The following is a 26,040-nucleotide window of genomic DNA, read 5'->3' as shown; positions in this document are numbered from 1 at the left end:
GTTCTTTGACAATATCAGAATACCTTTATGGTGGCTAGCTGTGTTCCTTCTCCAATTTTATACCCTAAGAACTTGCACAATTCAAATTTCCAAGATCAGCCTTTCAAATCCCAAACTGAAGGGTAGTCTCAAATGGTACCTTGAGACTAAAGACCAACTTCATGAAAGTTGAGATTAAAATAAGCCTGACCATAATCATCAATTGGCTCAAAGCATCCCCCCCCCCCTTGGCCTTGTTCCATTAACTTTGAGGGATGATTTCAATCCACAGGGAAATAGGCAGTGGCAACTAAGGTCTCATCTTTTTTTTTGCTACCGGTTCTGTGGGCGTGGTGTGGCTTGGTGGGCGTGGCACGGGAAGGATACTGCAAAATCCCCATTCCCTCCCCACTCCTGGGGGAAGGATATTGCAAAATCTCCATTCCCACCCAACTCTGGGGCCAGCCAGAGGTGGTATTTGCCGGTTCTCTGAACTACTCAAAATTTCCGCTATCGGTTCTCCGAACTGCTCAAAATTTCCACTACCGGTTCTCCAGAATCTGTCAGAACCTGCTGGATTTCACCCCTGGGCCAAAGTACTCACTAAATAGCATATAGCAGAAACAGAACATCAATTGGATCTAGCCAGGACCCCAATCGGTATTGCCAGTGAATACAAATACTCTTCTTCCCTATGGCATACTTAATTAAACTCAAAGTACTCAAACACTGGAGGGCCTTTACTCTACCACAATGTTATGCATTCAATTCAGCTGCCCCTGAACGATATAGGAAGATTCCTTACTTGGAGAAATAATGCCCCTGTGTCTCTGGACACAAAGAAACAACAGACCATGTGCTTCTCCAGCACCTGTACTGCAGAGACATTCTGTAGCTTCATCTCACCACTGCTGAATAAATATCGAGGGCACATAGGACAATTCTATACCTCCCCATTTTTAGATACCAACCTTGCTATAACATAGAATATTACCAGGTTCTGCACAATAGCACTCAAAGTTCCTTGAATTATAACCTCTGCCATAAACAAGCCTTGATGAATATCTAGTTTGCCATATTAGAGTGCTCTATAATTGGTCAGATATAGACTTCCACATCTTTAATGCTCTCTTATAACCAGCTAATGCTAGCACTTCTTTTAGAGTCTTTTAAACTAATATTTTTATGTCTACTTTCCATTTTAATACATATATCTTTTCTATCTTCTAGTTCTGATTATCTTCTAAGCTTTTCAATTGACTATACTCCACCTTCCTTCCTGGGCTAGGACCAGGGGTGAAATCCAGCAGGTTCTGACAGGTTCTGGAGAACCGGTAGTGGAAATTTTGAGCAGTTCGGTGAACTGGTAGCAGAAATTTTGAGTAGTTCAGAGAACCGGCAAATATCACCTCTGGCTGGCCCCAGAGTTGGGTGGGAATGGAGATTTTACAATATCCTTCTCCCAGGAGTGTGGAGAGAATGAGGATTTTGCAGTATCCTTCCCCTGGAGTGGGGTGGGAATGGAGATTTTACAGTATCCTTCCCCTGCCACGCCCACCAAGCCACACCATGCCCACCAAGCCACGCCCACAGAACAGGTAGTAAAAAAAATTGGATTTCACCACTGTCTAGGACAGTAATAAATATTTGATTTAAATGATTCAGTTCTTTGAGCTATGTTTTCCCATTGCACTGGTTCAGAATAAAAATGATTATTTTTAAACTGAGCAAGACAGAATTTGGGAGGCTCTTGTTTTTCCAATTATATTGCCATGTTAAACAAAATAGACACGTTGGTTCTAAGAAAATACTAAGCATCACGTTTCTATAAAAATGATTTATATAGAAATGTCCAATGTAAAATATCCACTATTCTTCTATCTAAAGACACTTGAATCTTAGAAGATATACCATATAATTGGATACTTAACCCTGATGGATGAAAACCATTCCATCTGCCCTCAAATCTCTAGTGCCGTCATGTGATATTAACATTCCTTGGTGCACAGTATTACCACATAGCAACTAAAATGCGTGAACTTGCTCTTTAATATTTTTTTTTAACATTTGCTTCAACTTTTATTCAAGAGTTAAGCAAACCTATCTCTTCCAGTTTACTATAGACAAAAGGAGAGCTTCAGTAGAATCTAGTTCGGTAAGGAAAATTAAGTTAAATTAAAATCTTTGAATTCCAATGGATTCCAACACAGTTCATGAAACAAAATATTTTATGACAGCGAATTAGAGAAAACTTTTCCCATTCAAAATACCACTAAAAATGGTAGGAGATTTAACATGCTTTAGTGATGAGAATATTTAGTATACTGACAATAAACTTTTCTCTTCTCCAGAGCCAGGACAAACTATATTAATTTTACAACTGATAGAATATCTACCTCAAGCCAGTGTTGACTCTTAAAAAACACATTAGGTAGTATAGTCTGACAGAAAATCAGCATGGATTGATTTTCTGCATGACTATATTATTTTTAGTATTTTTGAACAATAAAGTATTTAGTTTAAAAAATAATAATAATATATTATTTTTAATGATTTGCTAGTTGGCCACAAACGTTGCTACCATTCTTTAGCATAAAGCAAGGAATGAAGAAAATCTTTTCCATCTGATTAACAAGTACTTGAAATACTTGAAATAAGAAATACTCTGTAACTTTACAGAAAATGAAATTGCAATTTAGGAAATAGTAAGATTCTAAATATTATTATTTATTTAAATTTAGTGGCCACCCAACTTTAATGGATTCTGGACAACATTCAAAATACGTTTTTTCAGTGTCACATTTATATTATTGGTTTAAAATTGAATTTATAATAATAAATCCAATATTGAATTATTGTAGTTATTTACTGTATACTGGGATTTGCAAAGTCTGCTATATTCTTGGGAGTCATCTGGTTTCGGTTCAAGTCTGCAGAATTGTTGCCAAGATAGGTTTGCTACTGTTTGCTAATACTTTGATCCTGGGTACCTGTTTCACACCTGTTGCCTGTAAAGCCAGGAGGACATTTACAAACGTACGAGCTCAAGGCATCCATACAGGTTCCTTGATTTTCACAGGGATTAGATTCACATTCATTGATGTTCACTTCACATTGGGGCCCTGTATATCCTGTAACACAGTGACACCTTTGAGAAGACAAAAGAGAATGAATGAGTTTTCTTCACTACAGTCTGAACAATTACATTTTAGCTGTCTTAAAATACAAAGTAAGTTACTTAAGTGAAATGAAGAACCAATATGAGGATAAGTGAAAAGCTTAGGTAAGTAAGAAGTTGAAAAAAAAATATCAATTGTGGAGTCTGAATTTGAAATGCTTACAAGTTCTGGCAATTCTGGATCTTGTTTATTTTTGCAACCCTAAAGAATGTTGGAAAGACATTGCATAAAGCGGCTGAGGAGCCTGCCTTGCCCATCTGTCTGTCAACAGGATAACTGTCTGAAAGCAAAACAGAATTGGACCTAATTTGATGTGGAGAAAAAGCTGGCAAAAGAAAGACTGAGTTAAAAATGGCTGAATCCCCAGCCAAGGACTATGGAGAGAAAAAAAAAATCCAGAACAAATCCCCCAAATGCATTTCTGTGGAAGAGACAGTTAGGCAGAGTTAGACTTTTTAATCCAATTACTGTATATGGAAGTAATCTGTGACTGGAATGACATGTAAACCAGAGTAAATAAATAAAAAATGAAAATACAATAACCTAGAGTGCCAAAAAATTGGATAGAAAAAAGAATGTAGACTCAGTCAGTAGAGACCATAGCTCCTGGATTAAGGCACTAATAGTGTTGGAGATATGTTCACTTATAGAAGTAGATACTTATAAGACAAAAGGAAAAGTTCATATATGAAGATTAAAACAGAGAGATAGGATTACAAAAGCAGTTATTCTGTTATAGTTTAGGCCCTAAGGCAGGGTTGTCAAACTTGTGTCATCACGTGATGTATCGCGACTTTCTCCCCTTCGCTAAAACGGGGGTGGGTGTGGCCAGCCCATGATGCATCTGCCCTCCTGCCCTAAGGGATAGCTACTTTGGTTCTTTAGCAAGCAAGCAAGTGAACTAACAAACAAATACACTGTATTAGCATTCTTAAATCTTTATATATCTTCAGAGCTATATGCATACATCTTTTTACCTATAGCCATTGATTCCATCTTTGCACGTGGCTCCGTTTTTACAAGGTCTACTGAGACATTCATTAATGTTTTTTTCGCATAGAGCACCAATAAATCCAGGCAAGCACTTGCAATGGAAACCTGCAACCTGATCTTCACAGGTAGCTTTGTTGAAGCAGGGATTTGAAAGACATTCATTTACCTCTGCTTCACAGTGAGTACCTGAGAAGGAAGAAAGGGATAAAGACGTTATCAGCACCAGGTAATTTCTGAACTTTATAGATTCTGGATACATTAAAAAGAATGAAAATGAAAAAGTTAATTAGTCAAATACATTTTTAAACAACCCTGAAGTAGGTACTCAATATAACACATTGGCTGGAGATTGAAGAATCAACTTTGCTAATATATTAAATTAATTGCTAAAAATATTGTCCTTTTTTAAAATGTCACAGACTTCTCCTTTATACCGATAAGGAAAGTCATACATGATAACACCTAACCATGTGATCCTTTTTTTTTTTTACTGGAAAATTAAAATTCCCTCTTTCTTTGAAGATCTTGGAAGCAATACAAAACATCTTGAGAGCTATATGAAATATTAGAAGAAGGTCATCAATAAAATAGACGAACCTGTGAAGCCTTCTGGACACAAGCAGTGGTAAGAGTTAATATCATCAACACAGACTGCTTTATTCAGACAAGGATTTGAACTACATTCATTTACATCTTCTTCACATAGTAAGCCTTCAAGTAATAAAGATTAGAGAACATTAATAGTGTATACATGCAGATTTACAAGTTCACGCAATGGACTTACACATAGAAGATAAAATCCTAAAAACAGTGAGGTATAAATTTCCAGGACAGCAGTTAGTAATAAATTTTCAACTTTATTCATTCTTGTTTCATTTCTCTAGCTATGGTCCCTAGCTTTCATGGCAAGTGCCCTTTGGAAAATTGTTACCCCCCTCCCTAAATTCATATGGCTCCCACCCCACCCCTACTTAAACAAGCCCTAAAAAGATGGCATAGAGCCAGAGTAGGGAATAGATCCCTTGTGTGAAATTTGAGTTTCCTGAATGATGGTTGTATTTTTCCAGACTTTTTTTTTATTTGGACAATGGAATTCTTTGTTTTAATTTTTGCTTTTTTATTATTTTATTTTGCAAGTTCCCCAGTCATAAAAGATTGGCGGGGCCCATAAAATAAATAAATAAATAAATAAATAAATAAATAAATAAATAAACAAATAAACAAATAAATAGCTGTTTCCATTCATGTTACCAATTTGGAAATGAGGGTTCACCATGTTATTTACATTATAAACTTTTCTAATTAGGAAAATTGCAAGCAGAACCTGGTACTGTTATCAATTGCAGGAATTTTGTATTGAATGAAATAATATACATTTTAGTGTACCATGTCCTTCAGCTTTTATCAAGAGGACATATATTCATTTACAAAGTGTGGACACAATCCAAAGCTGTAGTTAATTACTACAGCAAAAATCCCAAATAAATAAATGAAACAATCTAGTTAGTCACCTTTAGAACAATCTGCACCAAGCTTCCTCTAATTGAGAGGTTTATATCATTCCCTTTTTATTTTAATGGTAAACCGCCATCTTGCCCTAGGTGCATAATAATTACATTTTGGCTTTTGAATTCAACCAACATCATAGGAGAAGACCCATACAATCCTGATAAGATCAAATGATGACATTTATCCATTTCCTTCCATTCATAGACACCTCAGTGACTTTCCATTCAACTTCAGCTACAAAAGCTTAGCCAGATGTATTGTTACTTTGCAACAAGACCCAATTTTCCCCATATTGTAAGGGGAAATAGGATAGCCAATGACAGCCCACTCTTACTCATCCCCTAATATGAAGGCAACCCATAGAGAACTTGCCTTCAGAAGTTGTGGGTCTCCATCACTGGAGGCTTTAAAAACGACACTGGACAACCATTTGTCTGAAATGGTATAGGGTTTCCTACTTGAGCAGGGGGTTGGACTAGAAGGTTCCTTCCAACTCTTATATTCTATGTTCTAACTAATGCGCTTCATACTGGAGGTGGTGTCATAAGTATATTCAGAATGCAGCCATTTAAGAAATATTTATGCAGATATTTTTTATATAATTAGAATGTTATAATCAAACGATTATCATTTCCCATGCCCAGCATACAACAGCAATAAAATTTATTTTGAACTGTTTCTCACAGTTCACCAAAAAAACCCCCCAACAATCCCTCAATCTCTATGAAATCAGCAAAATACAGAAGGCAAGATATTCACAAGCTCAATAAATATGAGCCGTAACTTTTTTTTTTAAAGTTTGCAACCTGGAGATGATGCTTTACTGCTTTAGTTCATTTGTCACCTGAGTAGCCCTGCTGACACTGGCAAATGAATGCTGCAGTGCCATCCTTGCAAATCCCTTTGTTGAGACAGGGAGATGACCTGCATTCATCAATCTCTTTTTCACATTTTAATCCTAGAACACAACCCAAAAGAACACAAAGAAAAATAAATCGGGATAGGCCAAAAGTGCAAAACACATCAAATAAATATCAAGTAATAGAAAAAATAAAAAGTGATTTTTGTGGAGGAGGGGAATTTGAATCTATTTACACTTAGGTTAGAAACAGATATGAAACTGGGATATATGAAAACCGCACAACTAATACATCTCAGAGTCTATTTAATTCTAGTTGCTACTGAGCTTGTTGACAGGCAGGCATTAGGCTATTGTTTAATCAAAAGCTCAAAAGATATTCTGTTTCAATTAAATATTCTAACTGATCTGAATACTAAAACAAAATTGAGTTTGTGATAAAACAGACAAATCCACCAGTGATGCTGGCTACTTTTTTAAAATCTCACGTTTTTCCTCTGCTTTTCCTCTGAAAATGTGTAATTTTTGGTGAAAGATAAAACTCAGTGAAATTTGTATCCATCTCTATTGTCAAATTTTTCACATAGAGAAGAGTATGGTTAAACCTGTACTTGCCTCTCATTTTATTGTTAAATGAGTAGACTGCCAAAAAGGACTGGCAAATCTAATTCAGCACCAAGAAATATGTCTGGGTATACAAAGATTCAAACATAGACTTTTAAGGACCAAATGTCTAAAATCTGTCCTGAATGAATAAATCTGTTTGCTTTCCTTTGTATTTGTTTTCTTTTCAGCCCTCAGTTTCTCCCTATTCCGAGCACATAGCTCTTTACTATAAAAAAATCCACTTATTTATTTCCAGCTAACTTTTGCAATATTCAAGGTCTATGTGACCTTTTAGTGATACATTTTTAAACAACAGAAATTGAAATATTTTGCTAAACTGTTAGGTCTCCTGCAAAATGCATAGATAGATTCTGTTCTGTTTCACTCATTCTTGATGTATGAGTACAGATCAAGCTAATAATTCCATACACTTTTATTAGATTATAAGCAGGGTTTGCAAGGACTCATTATCTGAATATGCACAAGATCAATCTATACTTAGAACTCAGGGGGCGAGTTTCACTATTTCCACTATAGTTAAGTTATAAAGTTTTTGAAGGGTCCATGAGAGCTATCAGTCTAAAGAAAAAATATCCAGGGAGGCTGGTATACCTAGTGATGTATAGTTTTAACAATAGCAAAATTTGTATTTAATATAAATGATGCTAACCCGCTTAGACCTACAAAAATTGTTCATTTATAACGGAACAGGATAAAAGAAGACTAATAGCTGCAAAATACATAAAAATGATATCAAAATAACCATGTGGCAATGAAAAGGTATACTTAAACGAAGGGGAAAAATCAGATAAGTATTGCTACAAAACAGAAGTTAAAAAGCAGTAACAAGAAGTCAACAAATCCCTTTAAAAATTTATTTCATTGACAGACCACTTCATGTAGCCAGAGACACTCCAATATGTTTACAGGATACCTCCCAAACTTTTTATTTAACATTTTTTTAGGCTACAACCAACATTTTGTTCTTTCACAATTTTTAGGCTCTAGTCCCTCATAGTTTTGGGCCTGCTTTTCAAGAAATGTTTCTATTCCTTGTTTGAATATTCATGGAACACTTCTTAATATATTTCTTTTTCTTCAAAGGCAATATATCTGTCAAAGCATGATATTTAGGGAGAATTTCAACTGTATTACTTACCTGCATATCCTGGTGGGCATATGCAAATGTAACCACTTCCAACCTGTTTGCAAGTTCCACTGTTATGACATGGTTGCAGGAAACATTCATGGAATATCTGTTGTCAATGGAAGAAAAGACAAAGCAAAAATATAGGCAAGGAAAATTCAAAAGCAGATTGCAGTTCAGGTTTCCTATCCGGTCTCTAAATGTTAAGTCTTATTAGATGTTATAAACACACCCTGGTTTCAAATACTATGTGGTGAAAATAAAATGGCGGGGGGAAGGAATGTATACTATGTTAAATTTCTTGAATCAAATACAGGTAATCCTCAATTTACAACCATGTGTTTAGTGATTGTTCAAAGTTAGAATGGCACTGGAAAAACTGACTTGCAACTAGTCCTCGCACTTATGATACTGACAGCATTCCCGTGGTCATGTAATCAAAACTCAGGAACTTGGTAACTGGCAAGTATTTACGATTATCATAGAATGCTGAGGTCATGTGATCACTCTTTGCCAGCTGGCTTCTGACAAGCAGAGTCAATGAAGAAAGTTGGCCTTAATAAATGGCTGATTCAGTGTAGAACTGCCATGATTCATTTAACAATTGTGGCAAAAAAAGATAAAATCAGGCATGGCTCACTTAACAAACAACCACTTTGGTTAGCAATGGAATGGTTATATACCAACCAATTTGGTTAGCAATGTGGTCATAAATCAAGGATGACCCATATGAGATCACCAGCATTTGCAGGGGGCAGAGAGGAGGAGAGTGAGGAAGACAACTTTATGACATTAGAGCACAGGATCTACCCCTTGTCTACATGCACCATGCCATTGCACCCATACCAAGGAGGGGTGGGATTTGCAGTGCAATGCCAGGATCCCTCTTTCATCATTCAAAAAAAGTAATGAGCTGTCACAGACACTGGTGCATGGGGCACAAATGAAATAAAGAACACTACGAGAGGCAGCAACCGTTTAACTTTCAAACCCATCATTTTCAATATTTTTTTTTAATTTCACCAGTTTTCTACTTTCTCTGTAATTGAACACCCTGGAAAATCACGATGGCTGTTCTTGCCTGGCTGCTGACTTTAGGGTCCTTGCTGATATTTTCTGGAGCAACTGGAAGCACCACACTCTCCTCCGCTGCAGAAAAAGTAGAGCCAAAACCTAAATGGGATTGACATGAAATCAAATGTAAAAAAAATCCCACTGACGAAATCCTCTAAGTCAAGACTCTAATACTATAAAAGTTGCAATACCAGAAAAGGAATATACCATATTTTTCGGAGTATAAAACACACTTTTTTCCCCCTTAAAAGAAGGTGAAAATTTGGGTGTGTAACCCCGCCCACCTGCCGACCCCCACCCTTTGGCCTCCACGCATCTTCTCATACAGAGCTTTTGGAGGCTGCAAATGCAGCTTCCCAAAGAAGAGAACCTCTTAAACAGCCTCCAAAAGGTCCATTTAAGAGGCTGGCTTTGCAAAGAGAAGATCCTTTGCAAACGGAGCTTTTGCAGCCTCTCAAACTGAGAGTCTCTCAAGCAGAATTTTTTTTTCTTATTTTCTTTCTTCTTTTCAAAATAAGGTGCGTCTTATACGCCGAAGCATCTTATACTCCGAAAAATACAGTAGCTGCTGAGTATATACCCGTGATGGTGAACCTATGGCACGGGTGCCACAGGTGGCACATGGAGCCATATCTGTGGGTACGCGAGCGTTGCCCTAGCTCAGCTCCAGCCAGCTGATTTTCGGGTCTTCTGGGCCCACCGGAAGTCGGGAAATGGGCCATTTCCGGCCTCTGGAGGGCCACCGGGGGTGGGGGGGAAGGCCGTTTTTGCCCTCCCCAGGCTCCAAGAAAGCCTCTGGAGCCTGGGGAGGGTGAAAAACGGGCCTACCAGGCCCACAGTGCCATCATGTGCCAAAAGCAGAGAGAGCACGGGGGGGGGGGTTTAATTTGATTTATATGCCACCCTTCTCCGGAGACTCAGGGCCGCTTACAATGTGCTAAGCAATAGCCTTCATACTTTTGTATATTTATACAAAGTCAGCTTATTGCCCCCACAACTGGGTCCTCAATTTACCTACCTTAGAAAGGATGGAAGGCTGAGTCAACCTTAAGCCTGGTGAGGGTTCACACGTGCATGCACGGGGGCGGGGCACATTGAATTCTGGGTGGGGGCACGCACGTGTACGACACCCTCCCGTGCTCCCCCCGCCTTTGGCACGCGACGGCAAAAAGGTTAGCCATCACTGGTATATGCCATACAGAGAGATCTAACAATATCCATTTAAAGCATGAATATCAAAATGTGTTATATTTCTTCAGATGGACTCCAGTTTCTACTATTGATGAGGCACTGAACTCTTTCTGTCAGATATCCTGTCTTGATCAGAATCAGTATGGTTTTTCAGAGTTTTAGTATAAAATCTTAGTATTTTAACCGCCAGCATACTTCATCCATGCAAACTCAATTCAGATCTTGTGCTAACCAGGAGATCTGGCAGTGACAATGTAAGAACCCATAGTTAAGAGAAAAGGTAGTTAAATTCAAGAATAGAATATTTTTCTGCCCATTCCTCATCAAGGTCTAGAACTGGCTATCAGGATTGTAACATTGGAGGTGTAACCATAAGACCCACACTATCCTATGTTACTATGCCATTTTATATATTAAACCATCTACATTGAACTGAACTCAAATGAGGTTATTGAGGAAAATTTAGAAAGCAAAGGAGACCTACATATGTGTCATTGTAGCTTGTGTATGGATCATCTTTCCCCAGAAAACGGATGTTTAAGACGATGAAAAGAACTGTTCAGAATTCATCTGAGACAGCGATGGCTAACTCTTTTCTCTTTGTGTGCCAAAAGTACGTGCACATAATGCAATGTGCGCCGCCCCCGTGCATGCGCACACAACGCCCCCTGCACATGCACACGCGACCCCCATACTCCTCTGCCCCCGTGAATTAAAATTTTTAGCAACCAGTTCTCTGCCTGGTTGCTAGGTGGGCATGGCCATGGTGGGCGTGGCCTACTTGGCCTCCTGCATCATGGCGGGGAAAGGCGCCTCTTTGTCCTCCCCAGCCTCCAGAGGCTTTTCTTGAGCCTCTGGGAGGGCGAAAACGGCCTCTCCCGGGCTCTGGAGGTCCTCTGGAGGCCAGAAACGGGCCTGTTTCCAGATTTCTGGTACTTTTGGTAGGCCTATTTTCGCCCTCCCCAGGCTTTCCTTCCCTGTGCATGCATGCACATTTCCTGCATGCACCCCGCCCCCTGCGCATCCCCAAAAAAAGCTGGTCAGTGGGAGGCGTGCACGCGCAGGGGAGCTGAGCTGGGCGACGGCTTGCATGCCCAAGAGGGCGCTGTGTGTCAACTATGGCACGCATGCCATAGGTTCGCCATCACGGGTCTGATAGATGGGGCTCTTAATCACAGGATGGGTCTGCCTCTCCCAAAGTACTATTGTGATATAAAGAGGCTCTGTTCTGTTCATTGAGATCTCTTTCCTTGTCATTTTTGTTCCATGTGAGCTGTGTAATGGTATCTCGACAGCTGTTTCCTGTCTATATTCTCTTAGCAAAGACGCAACCTAACTCCTTTTTAAGCATGAGACAGCCATTTGTAAATAGGTACATGAAGAGTCAAGCTCTTCCAACCTTTAGGATTATTGCCGATCATTTTCATACCCTTTAGAGAATATAACCTACTTGAGCAGTCTGCTATAGATCTGGCTCCAATGATTGTTGTTGTTCCATAAAATGGACAAGATAAGCAATAGGACTTTCCTGGATCAGGTTGGTAATAGTCCCTGGGACAAGGATGGCACGGCATTAAACCAGAACGTGAGAATTCTCCAGCTGGGCAAGGAACTGCAAAGCACACAACAGAATCTTCTTTTATGCACCGATATATCATTTTAACATCGTTTTACAAAAGAGAAAAGACCTGTTTCAATCAATGGAAAGCTTTGGATGGATGCGAACCATATCATCAACCGAGTGGATTTAAATGTTCCAGAACCAGATTATTGTACCAAATCTCTGTCATCTAGATAACATTTTCCAAATTCCAATCTTATACGCATAAGTTTATTCAGAAATGTCACTGGGTTTGTAACACAGTGCAAGATTAATCTAAAATAAAATCAACAGATCATATAAAAAAAGACAATAAAACAAGTATCCATTTGTACTCTGGGAGTTCCAAATTTCTTATTTTACAGCTGCAATCTTAAGTTTTCAAACGCCAGAGGCCAAAATATCAGAAAAAGAGAATAGACATATTTTTCAATGTTTTGCATACCTTGAAGTCACAAATGATGATTCCAAAAATGCTTTTTCCAAAAGGCAATTGGACTTTTTTGTTTTTTGGGTTTTTTTGAAAACATTTCATTTCTCATTCAAGAGGTTTCTTCAGTTCTCCCTCTTGAATGAGAAGTGACACATTTTCAAAGGAAAAAAAAAAACCAAGAAAGTCCATTCGCCTTTTGGAAAAAGGACCTTTGGGACAAACATGACCTGGATGATTGAGAATCTCCATAGACATATGACCCCAAAACGGCACCAAATGTCAAATACTTGATATTTGCCAAATAATATGGTCTGTTTGTTTATTTGTTAGATTTATATCCCACTTTTCCTCATATTTCTAATTCTGCACTGGCAACAGAAACAGATTTATTTCTCAGGGGACAAGCAAAACTATTTTCAAGTTTAGCCAGAAATTGGCAAAAAGTAATATTGCTTTTCCCCATGTTTATATTATGCAAGAAACAAAGAAAAGCACTAATAACATATGGAAATAATCTGCTATTGTTACCAGCACACTGCTGGAAACCGCAAACTAATATTTGCTAACATAAACAAGTACTCTGTCTAAACAGAGGTCTCAGAAGGTTATTTCTTTAAAGTATGGCTACAGTTCAAATCCTTTGTGCAGAAAATTAAGGTTCACTAGATAAATAAGATAGACTACAGACATAATGCATGCTACTACTTAAAAATATTTCAGTTATGCAGGGATCAGGGAAGGGGAGTGATAGATACTGCATGGTATTTAGCAACATGCTGTTTCCTGGAACCTAGATGTCACAAACCTCCACATGCTGATATATCCACAGCTCCTCTTTTGACTGTTGACATATTTTCTGGACAAGAAATGCAGTGCTTAGATCCAGTGGTAGGCTGATATTTGCCAAAGGGACATGATTCACAGATCTCAAGGCCGTTTGGAGAAGAAGTTCCCGGCTTGCACTGAGCTGAGTATATGAGAACAGTACAACCTAATTAAGAATCTCTAATTTTTAAAAAATGCATATCAATTCCAAGCAGCTAAAAAATAGGAGCAAAAATAAACCCAGCAATCCAACGCAGTACAATAGCATCTGCAATGAGGTGTAACTGGCAATTTAGAAGCCTAGAGCAAGCTAAGCGTATTAGCTTGCAAAATACAATTTGTAAAGTGGATCTGTCACAAATATGGATATGTTTATTGCAAAAGCTAGGTCTGTGATGGCGAACCTTTGGCACATGTGCCAGAAGTGGCATGCAGCGCCCTCTCTGTGGGCACGCGAGCTGTCGCCCCAGCTCAGGTCCGCTGTGCATGCGCAAGTGCCTCTCACCGGCCAGCTGGTTTTCAGGTCTCTGCCACGCATGCCTGGGGGACAGGGCGCATGCAGGGGGCCACGTCTGCATGTCAGGGGGTGGGGTGCATGCACGGGGACTGTGCACGCATTGCATTTGGGGGGTCTGAGTGTGCACACGTGCATTCGCATACACGCTTTGGGCACTTGGTCTGGAAAAGGTTAGCCATCACTGAGCTAGGTGTTTTGTTTAGAACACTCCATTGAAACCATAAACTAGTCGACTATAAAAATGCAAAGAACGGAGAATAAAGAAGCTTTTTTTTGATGATTGGCATTCTGTTATAATAAAACTGATATATTAGCTTCACTGAAAAGACCACATAATTACTGAGACAAAAAAAGAAGAAAAAGTAGAAATTATAAAAACTGTGAAAAGCATGCAAATTATTATTAGGATCTTATTGTAATTGTTTTAGTCTGTCATTCTAACTTCCTGATTTAACAATTTCATTCATATTTCAAGCTGTTGTGTTTCAACTGCTATTTTTATTGTCCTTAACTGTTTTGGGAGCCATTTCTGTAAAAATAGTTATTTAAACAAATGTATTTATGCAGGAACACTGATTCTAATGCAATTTATTACAGAACCACAATAAAAGAATTGCTTTCATTCCCACTGCAGTTTTCTTCTCCAGAAATATTACATTGTGAAATATTATTATACATATTATAATGTATATGACTGCAAATTTCCTACCTTTGCATTCTGACACGCTTCTGGAATGGAGATATTCAGTATAGGTGTTAGATGGACAATTTTTACATTCTAGCTGTCCTTCCTCATCTTGATATGATCCAATCCAGCAACTTTCACATGCATGATGTTCCAGAGAATAGTAAGTACCCAAAGGACAGTTAACTGGAATTTAATTAGATAGAATATGAATAAAATGTTGGGTGTGGATCAATGATTGTTTTAACATATATTCTGACCTAATTCTCAAACTGCAGATGGCAATGTAATCTGTATCTGCATGATCACAGACACAGTTCCTATGTATGCAAAAACTATATGAGCTATGTGATTGATTGAACAGATAATTACAGATTACCTGATGTGTTAAAATAATCATAACTGCTGAAATCCAATTGTGTCCTACTGATGAAAATCTTCTATGGGTGAAGGAGAAAGAAGCAATTCTGAGTATCTCTTCTTCCTTCGTGTCTCTAGGCTCCACCAAAGCTATTCTGGAGGATTTGTGGAACTTCATGCAGTACAAGAATTTATTAGTATTGTAGAAAAACAGAAGAGCCACTGTGGTGCACTGGTAAGAGTGCAGTACTGCAGACTACTTCTGCTGTCTGCCGACTGCCTGCAATTTGGCAGTTCAAATCTCACCAGGCTCAAGATTGACTCAGCCTTCCATCCTTCCAAAGTCGGTAAAATGAGGACCCAAATTGTTGGGGGCAATATGCTAACTCTGTAAACCGCTTAGAGGGCTGTGAAGCACCGTGAAGTGGTATATAAGTCTAAATCAGGGGTGAAATCCAGCAGGTTCTGGAGAACTGGTAGCGGATATTTTGAGCAATTTGGAGAACCGGCAAATACCACCTCTGGCTGGCCCGAGTGGGGTGGGAATGGAAATTTTGCAGTATCCTTCCCCTGGAGTGGGGTGGGAATGGAGATTTTACAGTATCCTTCCCCTGCCATGCCCCCCAAGCCATGCCCACGGAACCGGTAATAAAAAAAATTGGATTTCACCACTGATCTAAATGCTATCGCTATGTTCCCACCCCTCCCCCATCCTATTGAAGGAAGCCTTCCCCAAGAGGGAAGGAAATTAGTTGAGGAGCCAAACTTTTCCAAAGTGAAAATAAATAAGATAGCATTAACAGCGAATTTAAGCTTGTCATTATATGATTCTTTTGATTCTTCCTTGAAAGTTGACATATGCAATAACTCCAAACTGATAGCCTTCCAAAAATAATAAATTAAATTAACTGAGATTAAAATTACCTACCACACATTCGCCCCCGTAGAACAGAGCCCGGTTTGCAGAAGAGAAAAGCCTTTTCAGCTTCTAGAGAATTGATGTCAGCTATAAGCAACTCAGAAGACAACTGAAAAGAATACATGGGATGCTTGTTGAGAGTTCTTTTCAATCTATTTGTGATCCTCTCTAGTGTTTTTAGAAGGCGCTGTTGGTTTTCTGCTTCCAGAGAATCATTGCGTTTGTCAGGCAGTGGTACAGTAGCTATGATTAAAAAACAATCATCTTATGCAAAAGACATTACAAAGTTAATTAGCATAGTGCTCTTTAGAAGCATGCAGAAGAATAGAAAAATTCTTCAACCTGTGAAGTGTTCAACATAATTCCTAGGGATGTTCTATTTACAAAACACTCAAAATATGCTCCATTTTAAAAAGGTGTACTCCATATTCCTAAATAATAAAAAGACAAACGTTTTCATACCAGTGATATTAAAAATTAACTTTATTTTGTGGTCTGACATGGGCATATTTATTTTTTTGTGTCTTTTGACCCGGGAGTTTGCCACATCCATCGAATCAGATGGTAATTTAGGTTGTTGTTCTTCAGAATCTACTTCAACAAAATCATCGTAAGAGTAATCCAGCCGATTTATGGCACCCCAGCCACCCGGACCTGTTGGTAAAAGAGAGAGAGAAAAAAAATAAAGAAATATCCCATGAGAAACAAATAACATTTATGAACAAGCTGTTCAAGCACAATTGCATTTTTTAGAAGAGAAAGGGGAAAGCAACTTCTACTGACTTGACAATTTGCAGGATAGGATGCAGACATGAAAGGTCAACTCCTACCCCAAAGGTTAAACAGAGAGGTAAAATATGAATGACTGAAATACAGACCTGACACTGCTGTTTCTAGGAAAGGAAACACAGTGGGAAGGGAGTGGAGAAATAAATGATGGAAGGAGGTGTCAATTGTTCATTCTTTTTTTCTTCTTCTAATGTGCTTACCTGGGTTTACCAGGAGCACTGGTCTGACTCAGTTCATACAGGCAGTCCTCAATTTACAACTGTTCACTTAGTGACTGCTCCAAAGTTACAACGTCAATGAAAAAAGTGACTTGTGACCGTTTTTCACAGTTACGACCTTTGTAGCATCCCCATGATCATGTGATCAAATTTCAGATGCTTTGCAAATTGGCTCATACTTATGACCGTTGCTGTGGGCTCAATTGTGGTTGTAAGCCGAGGACTACCTGTAGTCAGAATTACTATAGGAGACAAGCTGAATATTTCTTTCTTCGGAGCTTATAGACAATAAAGGGCAAGTCGCTTCACTTACCAATCGCAAAGCCATTTTCATAGTCGTAATTATATTCTAAGCAATGTTTCTGTGGCAGATCCTCAAGCCTGCAGTCAATGTCATCAACGTCATTGCAAAATGATGGAACCTATAAACCCATCAGGAAAGAGTAAAATAAAAATAATTAGTTCACCACCGGATGACGCTACACAATTTGGCTTAACTCCCTTTCTTGTCTCATATGACACATAAATCTAATTTCTAGCTTGTGATTTAGAAAGATGGCTTCTCTTTCTCTTCCCTGCCATTGTTTTCCTTGTGTCTGTGTGCTCTGACTATTTTGGCAGAAGGCAGAGCTGACATCCAGGAACCATTTCTCCCTTTGTCCATTGTTGCCTCAGAAAGCTAAGCGTAATAAACTGACACCCATAACAACCACAGTGATCAGTCTGCAATCTCTATCTTCAGACTGATGTTAAAACATATGGCACAAGTTTTGGATTTTTCTATGCCTTCCCCATATCTAGGATTTTTTATTTTTTGAAAAAAAAAATCAAAGGCTGCCACATTTTTTTGTGACTTTCTAGTTGGCATAATAAGATTACAGGTAGTTCTCGACTTATGACCACAATTCGGACCAGAATTTCTATTGCTAAGCAAGACAGTTGTTAAATGAGTTTTGCCCAATTTTACAACCATTTTTGTCACAGCTGTGAAGCGAATCTCTGCAGCTATTAAATGAATCAAATGGTTGCTAAGCACATCCGGCTTCCCCCACTGACTTTGCTTGTTAGAAGCTGAGTTTGGAGGCGGTCACAAATGGTGATCACATGACCCTGGGATACTGCAAGATCATAAATACATGCTGGTTGCCAAGCACCTGAATTTTGATCATGTCATCTTGGGGGATGCTGCAATGGTTTGTAAGTGTGAAGACTGGCCATATTTTCAGTGCCAGTGTGACTTCGAATGGTTGCTAAATGAATGGTTGTAAGTAGAGGACTTCCTGTACACAATAATTTACCTTTTCTCATGGAAAAAAAACATACTGGGTTTCCATATACCCATTTAATTTATTTATTTAAACAATTTTAATGGCTATCTATCTTGTGGCTATACCACAAGCCACGGTGGTGCAATGGTTAGAATGCAGTACTGCAGCTAATTCTGCTCATTGCTATCTGCCAGCAGTTTGGTAGTTCAAATTTCACCAGGCTCAAGGTTGATTAAGCCTTTCATCCTTCCGAGGTGGGTAAAATGAGGACCCAGATTGTTGGGGGCAATAGGCTGACTCTGTAAACTGCTTAGAGGGCAATAAAGCACAGTGAAGCAGTATATACAGTAGTGGCCAAAATTGTGAAAACCTTTTGGGAAAAGTGTATTTTTGAGGTTTGATGGCTAATAACACTACTTTGTTTTTGGAGTTTCAAGATAATCATATTCTACTGCTGTAAAGGCCTGAGAATAGCCCAGACCTTAACCCAACTGAAAATCTATGGAGCCAACTAAAGAAACTTGTTAGTCAGAAACGACCCAGCAATAAAACCCAGTTAATAGAAACCATCATTCAATCTTGATTTCACATCATAACAGCTGCAGAACTAAAAGACTTGGTTCACTCCATGGGAAAACGTTGTAAGGCCGAAATTCATGCTAAAGGTTACCCAACTAAGTATTAACTGACATGGTGATAATTTTTGCATATCTCATTTTTTTCTATGGTGATAATTTTTGTATATCTCGTTTTTTCTACATGTTTCACTTTTCTTCTTTATACTGTTACTGCTATTCTAATAGCAAATCCTTCATAAAAGTTATTGCATTACATTCTTGATTAAATTATCTTTCCATTGTTATATAATTTTATGGTACTACTCCAAAAAAAGTGGTGTTATTAGCTAGTTTTAGAAAATACACTTTTCCCAAAAGGTTTCCACAATTTTGGCCACTACTGTAAGTCTAAGTGCTATTGCAATCTCATATAGTGATCTTGGACACCTCACAACAATCAGTAAAAACAGAATAAAAATCATAGTTGTTCCTCCAGGTGCCTGACTAATTAAATTATTAACCTCCTGACTCAAACCCAACCTTGCCCAACATTGGAGGAGAGTAGGAACCTCTCAAATCGGTACAGGTAACCTTTGACTTAAAACCACAATTGAGCCCAAAATTTCTGTTGCTCAGTGAGATAGTTGTTAAATGAATTTTGAAACTCATTTTATGACCCTTCTTGCCACATTAGTTGAGGGAATCGCTGCAGTTGTTAAGTTAGTAACATGAATCTAGCTTCTTCACTGACTTTGCTTGTCAGAAGGTTGCAAAAGAAAATCACATGACCTCGGGACATGACTGCAACCATCATAACTATCAGTCAATTGCCAAGCATCTGAATTTTTATCATGTGACCATGGGCATGCTGCAACGGTCGTAAGTGTGAAAATGATCATATCACATTTTTTTCAGTGCTGTTGTAACTTCGAAAGTGACTAAACAAATTCTTGTAAGTCGAGGATTATTTATACTTCTCTGTTAGTTAAAAACACAACTTTTCTGCCATTTGTCTAATTTAGATTGTCCAACTCACTTCTGAAATAGATATCCTTGTTTCAATAGCCTTTACAAACTGTATGGTAATAAAAGAATGTTTGACTAGGAAAAATAGTACATAATACAAGTAACACGAATTATTACATTCGGTAGTTCTCTATTTAAATTAGTAACAGATTATTTAACTCTGTATTCAGAGACATAGGGTTCTTTTTTTACTGAGTGGTCTACCAAGGGGTAGGTGGGGGGTGGTCTGCCCTAGACGTGGGCAATCAGAGGGGTGCTACTGAAGATCCAAGGAGGCTAATGGTGGGTATGAAATTGGGTTGCACAATCAGCTGTTCGGGTTTTGGCAGAGGTGTAGCAGAGACAGAAGAAGAAAAAATATGCTTTCAATTAATTTTAAATCTTGAAAACTGCCTGAAAGTTTTCTTGGAAGCATTTTTTCAGAAGTGGCTTGCCAGTTCTTTCTTCTTATGGCTGACAGAAATGATTGGCCCAAGATCACTCAACTAGCATTGTGGCTAAAGAGGACTAAAACTCAGAGTCTCCCGTCACTGCACCCACCTGGTTTTCAGCAATGAAGGGCAAAGGTTGCTAAAAATATCCTTTCCAGTTTTCAAATATAGTAGGCATGCCAAAGTCTCTACTAGTCACACTTTTATGTTTTTGTCACATTAGGATCTTATAACGATTTACCATTAACTCACCATTTTACCAAGTGCACTTTGAAAAACTTCCACAAAATTTTTAAGCAGATTATTGTCATCACATCGTGTTGCTTTATACAACATTTCAAAGGATTTAAAACCGTGATTTGCCAAACGATTCACTGAAAAACATATGATTATTAGCATATTGTTACTAAAATGTACAGGCGGAATTGTACTAAATTATGTTAAAGTGTTAAACATTATGTTAATGTGAAAGCTAGTAGGTACCAGATTATTTATATATATTTATATTTATATTTATATTTATATTTATATTATATATATATATATATATATATATATATATATATATATATATGTATGATACAACATAGGTAGTCCTTGTTTATTGACTGCTTCCTTTAGTGACTATTCAGTTATGATGATGAAAAAGTAATTTTAAAACCAATCCTTGTAATTATAACCTTTTGTGAATCTGTAAAGCAAACAAAGTAAGAACATAAGCATAGTTGCAGTTTCACTTAGTGACCGCTTTGCTTACCAACCGAGTCACCAGTCTCAACTTTCATTGCCAAATGAGGACTATCCATATCGTATCATATCGTATCATATCAATCATATCATATCATATCATATCATATATCATACAATGAAATCCTAAGTGTACTGAAGTGGCAAAATATGTGTTGCTTTTAAAAATGTATCCAAGTCAATATGACTTTTCTCCCCAAAATAAATAAGTTATGTAGCAAAATATCTATTTTTCTATCTGATTAGTGGACTTTTTAATATTTGCTTTATAGTTAAAGATTCAGATTTATTCCTGGACCTGTTTCTAGAGATGTTGGTAAGAAAGAGAAAGAATGGTTCTAGGGATGGGAGAATCCCCTTTATCTCCATTTAATAACAGCCCCAAGGTGGTTATTCAAATAGAAATAATTTCATCTCAGGAACTAGCACCATAAACCAGGTTAATTTAGAACTAAGAATCATTAAAACAAATGCCCTCAATTAATGCCATTCACTTTTGGGAAAGAATTAAAATGTCCACTTGGTTTTCTTGAAGTTGTAACACAACACCTAACAAAGACTCAAGAAAGAAAAGCAACTTAGGTCCCAAACTAAAGTTTAGGGTCATTGGCATCTCCCTACCTCCCAGCAAAATAATGATTTCTGAGATCACTCAAACATTCAAATATAGAGACATGTTACAGGCAGATGTGAATCACCAACACACAATTGGGTAATGGATGGGTGCATAATGATTGTAATAATGACCAAACAGGTAACAGTGTGGACAGAAATAGGGCTATGGTGTAAAGCTGGCTATTTTTGTGTATGTGTGTGTATGACCCAACTCTTATTAGTTGGATTATATTTTTTTTAGTTCTCATTACTTGTTGTGGCCCGCCAGCGGCCAGCAGAGTTGGCAGCAGATTCAGATAGTGAGGAGGTTGGGGAGGAACGTGGGCCAGTCCTGGAGTCTGGGGAAGGCTCGGATGATGGCTCTGTGTCGGAGGCAGAGAGGGGGCCAAGGCCATCTGGTAGTTCTTTGCTGCCGCCGGAATCTCCTGAGTCTGACATCAGCGAGGCAGAAGAACAATGTGAGCCTGTTCCCAGTGTGTGCATGCATAGAGCTGCCAGGAGATAGGAACAATTAAGAAAACAGGGTCAACTTGAGAGTAAGGCTTGGAGATGATTGGCCCCTCCCATAAGACATAAAAAAGAAGCGAACGGGACGTGAGCTTTTGCAGGAAGCAATTAGTTCATCTGGTCGGTAAAAGCTGTGGAAAAGTTCCGTTTGACTCTGTGCTAAGTTTGGCCTTGCCCTGCAATTAGTTCACTGGCAGCATTCCAAGGGACATAAGGTGAGTGTTTGTAAACACTCCCCTGCAAGACTGTTTGATAAGCCTTTTGACTGGGAATGACAATAATTCACAGACGTCTGAATTAAAGAGGTTTGCTGGGACTAAGTTTGTGCTGTATTCTGTCTAAGGAAGCCTAGGTCAGAACATTACGTAACTACTAGGAGGACAAAACATATCAGTCAATTGAAAAACATTTGAATGTTTTATGTACAGAATACTCTGTATAAAATTAAGTCTTTAAGAAAGAAGAATAGATAAACCTTACAAGAACAGTCAGGCCACTGATTGGAGTAAGGAGGATTCCAGATACCATCTGCATAGGCACAGTAGTAATTTTCATTGGAACCTGTTGTGAAATCATATCCCTCCATGCAAAATAATGTGCAATTAACTCCTGACTCATTTTCAGTGCATTTAAAATCACCATTCAGTGGAGTAAAGGGAATTTCACAAGGAGAACCTGAAAAATAAGATTTTTAGATTAAAGTTTGCATGATTCCTCTTCCTGATGCATAGTGAACCTATGGCGTACTAGGGGTGAGTGTATTTTCCCAGTTTGTCTCATTTATAAGTCGCTCCATTAAAAAACAAAACAAAATTCTTGCTCAGTTTGCACATATGCTGACATTACAACTGACTTTTTAAACAAAATCTAAAATCTGTTGTATTATATGTACAGAATACTCTGCATAAAAGCAAGTTTTCTTTAAAAAAAAGAATAAAGCCAGTGTAATGGAGAACTGTAAATTAACTGGATTCTCTGGATGTAACGTTGTAAAATTTGAAGTTCCAAAATCAGAATTCACAGGAGGAATATTCTTTAGAGCTCTTCAATAGTACAAATAATTTCAAGTATAAGCACTACAAAAACAAACCTCTTATGACAATGTTAATCTCACAGGTCCTGTTATTTCCAGCTAAGTCAGTGGCTGTATACCGAACCAGGGTTTCTCCTTTGGGAAAGATATCTCCAGGTGAGTGCGTTTTAGTTATTATTAAGGCAGATCCTGAAGTAGTCAGAAACAAAGAGGGAACCAGAGGTAATTTCATTTCCAATATTCTTCAAAGCTACATGCTTCACATTTATAACCTGGAACCCCAAATAATGGTTCTGAGCCTTAAAGTATCTGAAATATAATTTACAGACTGTAGTTTGATTTTATAAAATTCATTCTATTAGGCATTAATGCCTTTGTATATCTCAGCTTTAATATAATAAGGGGCCTGGTGGCTCAGCAGACTGAAAGCATTGTGATTAACACCAGCTGTCTGCAATTACTGTAAGTTCGAATCTCACCAGGCTCAAGGTTGACTCAGCCTTCCATCCTTTCTAAGGTAGGTAAATTGAGGACCCAGTTTGTGGGGGCAATAAGCTGACTTTGTATAAATATACAAAAAGTATGAAGGCTATTGCTTAACGCATTGTAAGCCGCCCTGAGTCTCCGGAGAAGGGCGGCATATAAATCAAATTTATATATATATATGGTTTAATCAGTCCTCAAATTCTTTTTATTTACCAGGATAATACAATGAATGGAACAACTTGTTCTACTCTTCTATTGCATTTTGCGGAACATACCGTAATAAATGATCGAGTTTTGTAAGAAAAATATTAAATATGGATTAAAACCTTCCTCTAAATAGTAAAGTAATGGAAAAATTCATTGTTCTTTATTAGTGTTATTTGGCAATCCTTTAATGTGTTTCAAATATTAATGCACTTTAAACATTTGTACTTAAACTATCCTGAATTTTCTATTTTAATTCATGCTAGTTAGGATACAAATTAAAGAAAGATGCAATTTCTTAGCTTCATCCTGAGATGATAGCATTTCCTACAGGAACACTTCAAACTGATTGTCAAAATTCATCCAAATGAAATCCAAAACAATGCACAAAATAGGTAGAAAAAAACCCAAACCTATGAAAAAAAGAGTCACTCACCTGAATTGTCTGAAAATTGTGGCTCATCCCACGTTACTTTGTGCTCCTTCTCAGTGATCTGAATCGGTAGTGGAGATCTACATTCATCAATTACTGGGGCTTCAATGTCTGAATATTTGAAGTTATAAAGAACATTGAATCACAGAAAGGAAGGAAGGAAGGAAAAAAGGATCAAATTGATTTTCCATACAAGTTTCTCCTTTTAGACTTGAGTGAAACATAAACATTTTCATATCAGTATCCAGCATGGATATTTAGATCATGCTTAAGACTGTGTTAAAATATTTAAAGAGCTTGCTATGCAGCTTCCAGCATAGCAAGATATTTATCTGTTCTCCACAAGCCTTCAACCATCAGACACTGTGCAGGCCACAGTTGATCTTAAGCATATGTACCCTGGAAAGAAGCTCCATGAAGTTAATGGATAGTACATGTTTGCAGAGGGCAAGCTTTTAACTTCAGACATATGTATTCAATAATTCTATTTACCTGATAAGAATCAGAATAGTGCTTTAATAGTATGCAATTATGGAGCTGTAGTGCAGATAAAACATGGCCAGGAGGTTCAACAGCCCATAGATGTCCCACGATTATCTTAAAGGACTTATTCATAAAATCTTACAAAATAAGACATAACTGTGCTTTACCCTAAACAAAAGAGAACTGAGAACTGCAGGAGTGTGGGGCTTAAACAAATATAAAATGGATGATAAAAATGTAAACTGAAAAGCAGAAATATGTTTATGATATCTTTAGAATAGCAAAAGAAACATGTATTAAATATCTGTTATAAAGAATAAAAAATCTGAGGCACAAAAGAACCCCCAGACTCAAGAGTGACTCTGGGAACTGGAAAGTCAACAAAAACTGTAGAAAGTCAGCAGTAGGATTTCTTGCCATTTTGAGACAATAGTGTAAGCACCAATATAATGAAAGTGCTATTTTACGCTTTCATGTGCAAGTCCAGCATTTGATTCAACACAATCTTTTTAACCATTAAAGTTCATCAAATTTCTAAATGTGTCTGTGTGTGTGTGTGTGGGGGGGGATAACCAAAAAGTTATCCATCGTTGCTTTATCAAAATGCAAATTTTGACCTTATGCCCAAGGCAGACCTGTCTATTATTGTTAACCTTCCTCATGGTCCAAGAATATAACAGAGGTAATCCTTGACTTATGACGACAAGCGGGACCAGAATTTCTTAAGCAAGGCAGTTATTAAGTGAGTCACACCTGAATTTTACGATCTCTTTCACCACAGTTGCTAAGCAAATCACTGCCATTGTTAAGTGAACTACAGGTAGTCCTCAATTTACAACCACAACTGAACCCAAAATTTATGTTGCTAAGTGAGAAATCTGTTAAGTGAGTTTTGCCCCATGTTATGACTTTTTTGGCCATATTTGTTAAGTGAATCACTGCAGTTGTTAAATTAGTAACACCGTTGTTAAGTGAATCCGGCTTTCCCATTGACTTTGCATGTCAGATGGTCACAAAATGGGATCACGACCCCAAGACACTGCAACTGTCATAAATATGAACCAGTTGTCAAGCATCTGAATGTAAATCACATGACTACGGGGATACTACAAAGCTTGCAACTGTGAAAAATGGTCATAATTCACTTTCTTCAGTGCCATTATAAATCTGAACGGTCACTAAATGAACTGTTGTAAGTCAAGGACTACCTGTATGTGGCTATTCAGTGAATCCAGCTTCCCCATTGATTTTGCTTGTCAGAAACCAGCTGGGAAACTGCAAATGACAATCATATAACCTCAGGATGCTGCATTGTCATAAATACATGATAGTTGCCAAACGGCTAAAATTTGACCCCATGCTCACAT

General features: G+C 37.9%; 1 protein-coding gene across 2 annotated transcripts in view; it reads right to left on the bottom strand.

Annotated features, from left to right (window-relative positions):
* Positions 1 to 26,040, bottom strand: part of SVEP1 (sushi, von Willebrand factor type A, EGF and pentraxin domain containing 1) — a 130,436-nt gene that overhangs the window by 52,935 nt on the left and 51,461 nt on the right. For both annotated transcript variants that reach the window (XM_087886352.1, XM_034410569.2), the window contains exons 10-25: positions 24,194 to 24,301; positions 23,125 to 23,256; positions 22,515 to 22,709; positions 20,418 to 20,539; positions 17,197 to 17,305; positions 16,339 to 16,530; positions 15,886 to 16,119; positions 14,622 to 14,783; positions 13,376 to 13,537; positions 11,988 to 12,149; positions 9,354 to 9,445; positions 8,285 to 8,381; positions 6,505 to 6,618; positions 4,749 to 4,862; positions 4,136 to 4,337; positions 2,970 to 3,127 (exon numbers count right to left, since the gene is read on the bottom strand). In XM_087886352.1, the coding sequence (XP_087742478.1) occupies positions 2,970 to 3,127; positions 4,136 to 4,337; positions 4,749 to 4,862; positions 6,505 to 6,618; positions 8,285 to 8,381; positions 9,354 to 9,445; positions 11,988 to 12,149; positions 13,376 to 13,537; positions 14,622 to 14,783; positions 15,886 to 16,119; positions 16,339 to 16,530; positions 17,197 to 17,305; positions 20,418 to 20,539; positions 22,515 to 22,709; positions 23,125 to 23,256; positions 24,194 to 24,301 (2,355 nt within the window). The remainder of the gene's footprint in view (positions 1 to 2,969; positions 3,128 to 4,135; positions 4,338 to 4,748; positions 4,863 to 6,504; positions 6,619 to 8,284; positions 8,382 to 9,353; positions 9,446 to 11,987; positions 12,150 to 13,375; positions 13,538 to 14,621; positions 14,784 to 15,885; positions 16,120 to 16,338; positions 16,531 to 17,196; positions 17,306 to 20,417; positions 20,540 to 22,514; positions 22,710 to 23,124; positions 23,257 to 24,193; positions 24,302 to 26,040) is intronic.

This window comes from Pantherophis guttatus, chromosome 2 (genome assembly GCF_059756535.1).
Source record: "Pantherophis guttatus breed Tessera chromosome 2, ASM5975653v1, whole genome shotgun sequence".
Taxonomy (NCBI): Eukaryota; Metazoa; Chordata; class Lepidosauria; order Squamata; family Colubridae; genus Pantherophis; species Pantherophis guttatus.
The sequence above is the reverse complement of the archived record's forward strand: the minus strand, read 5'-3'. Positions and strand labels throughout refer to the sequence as shown.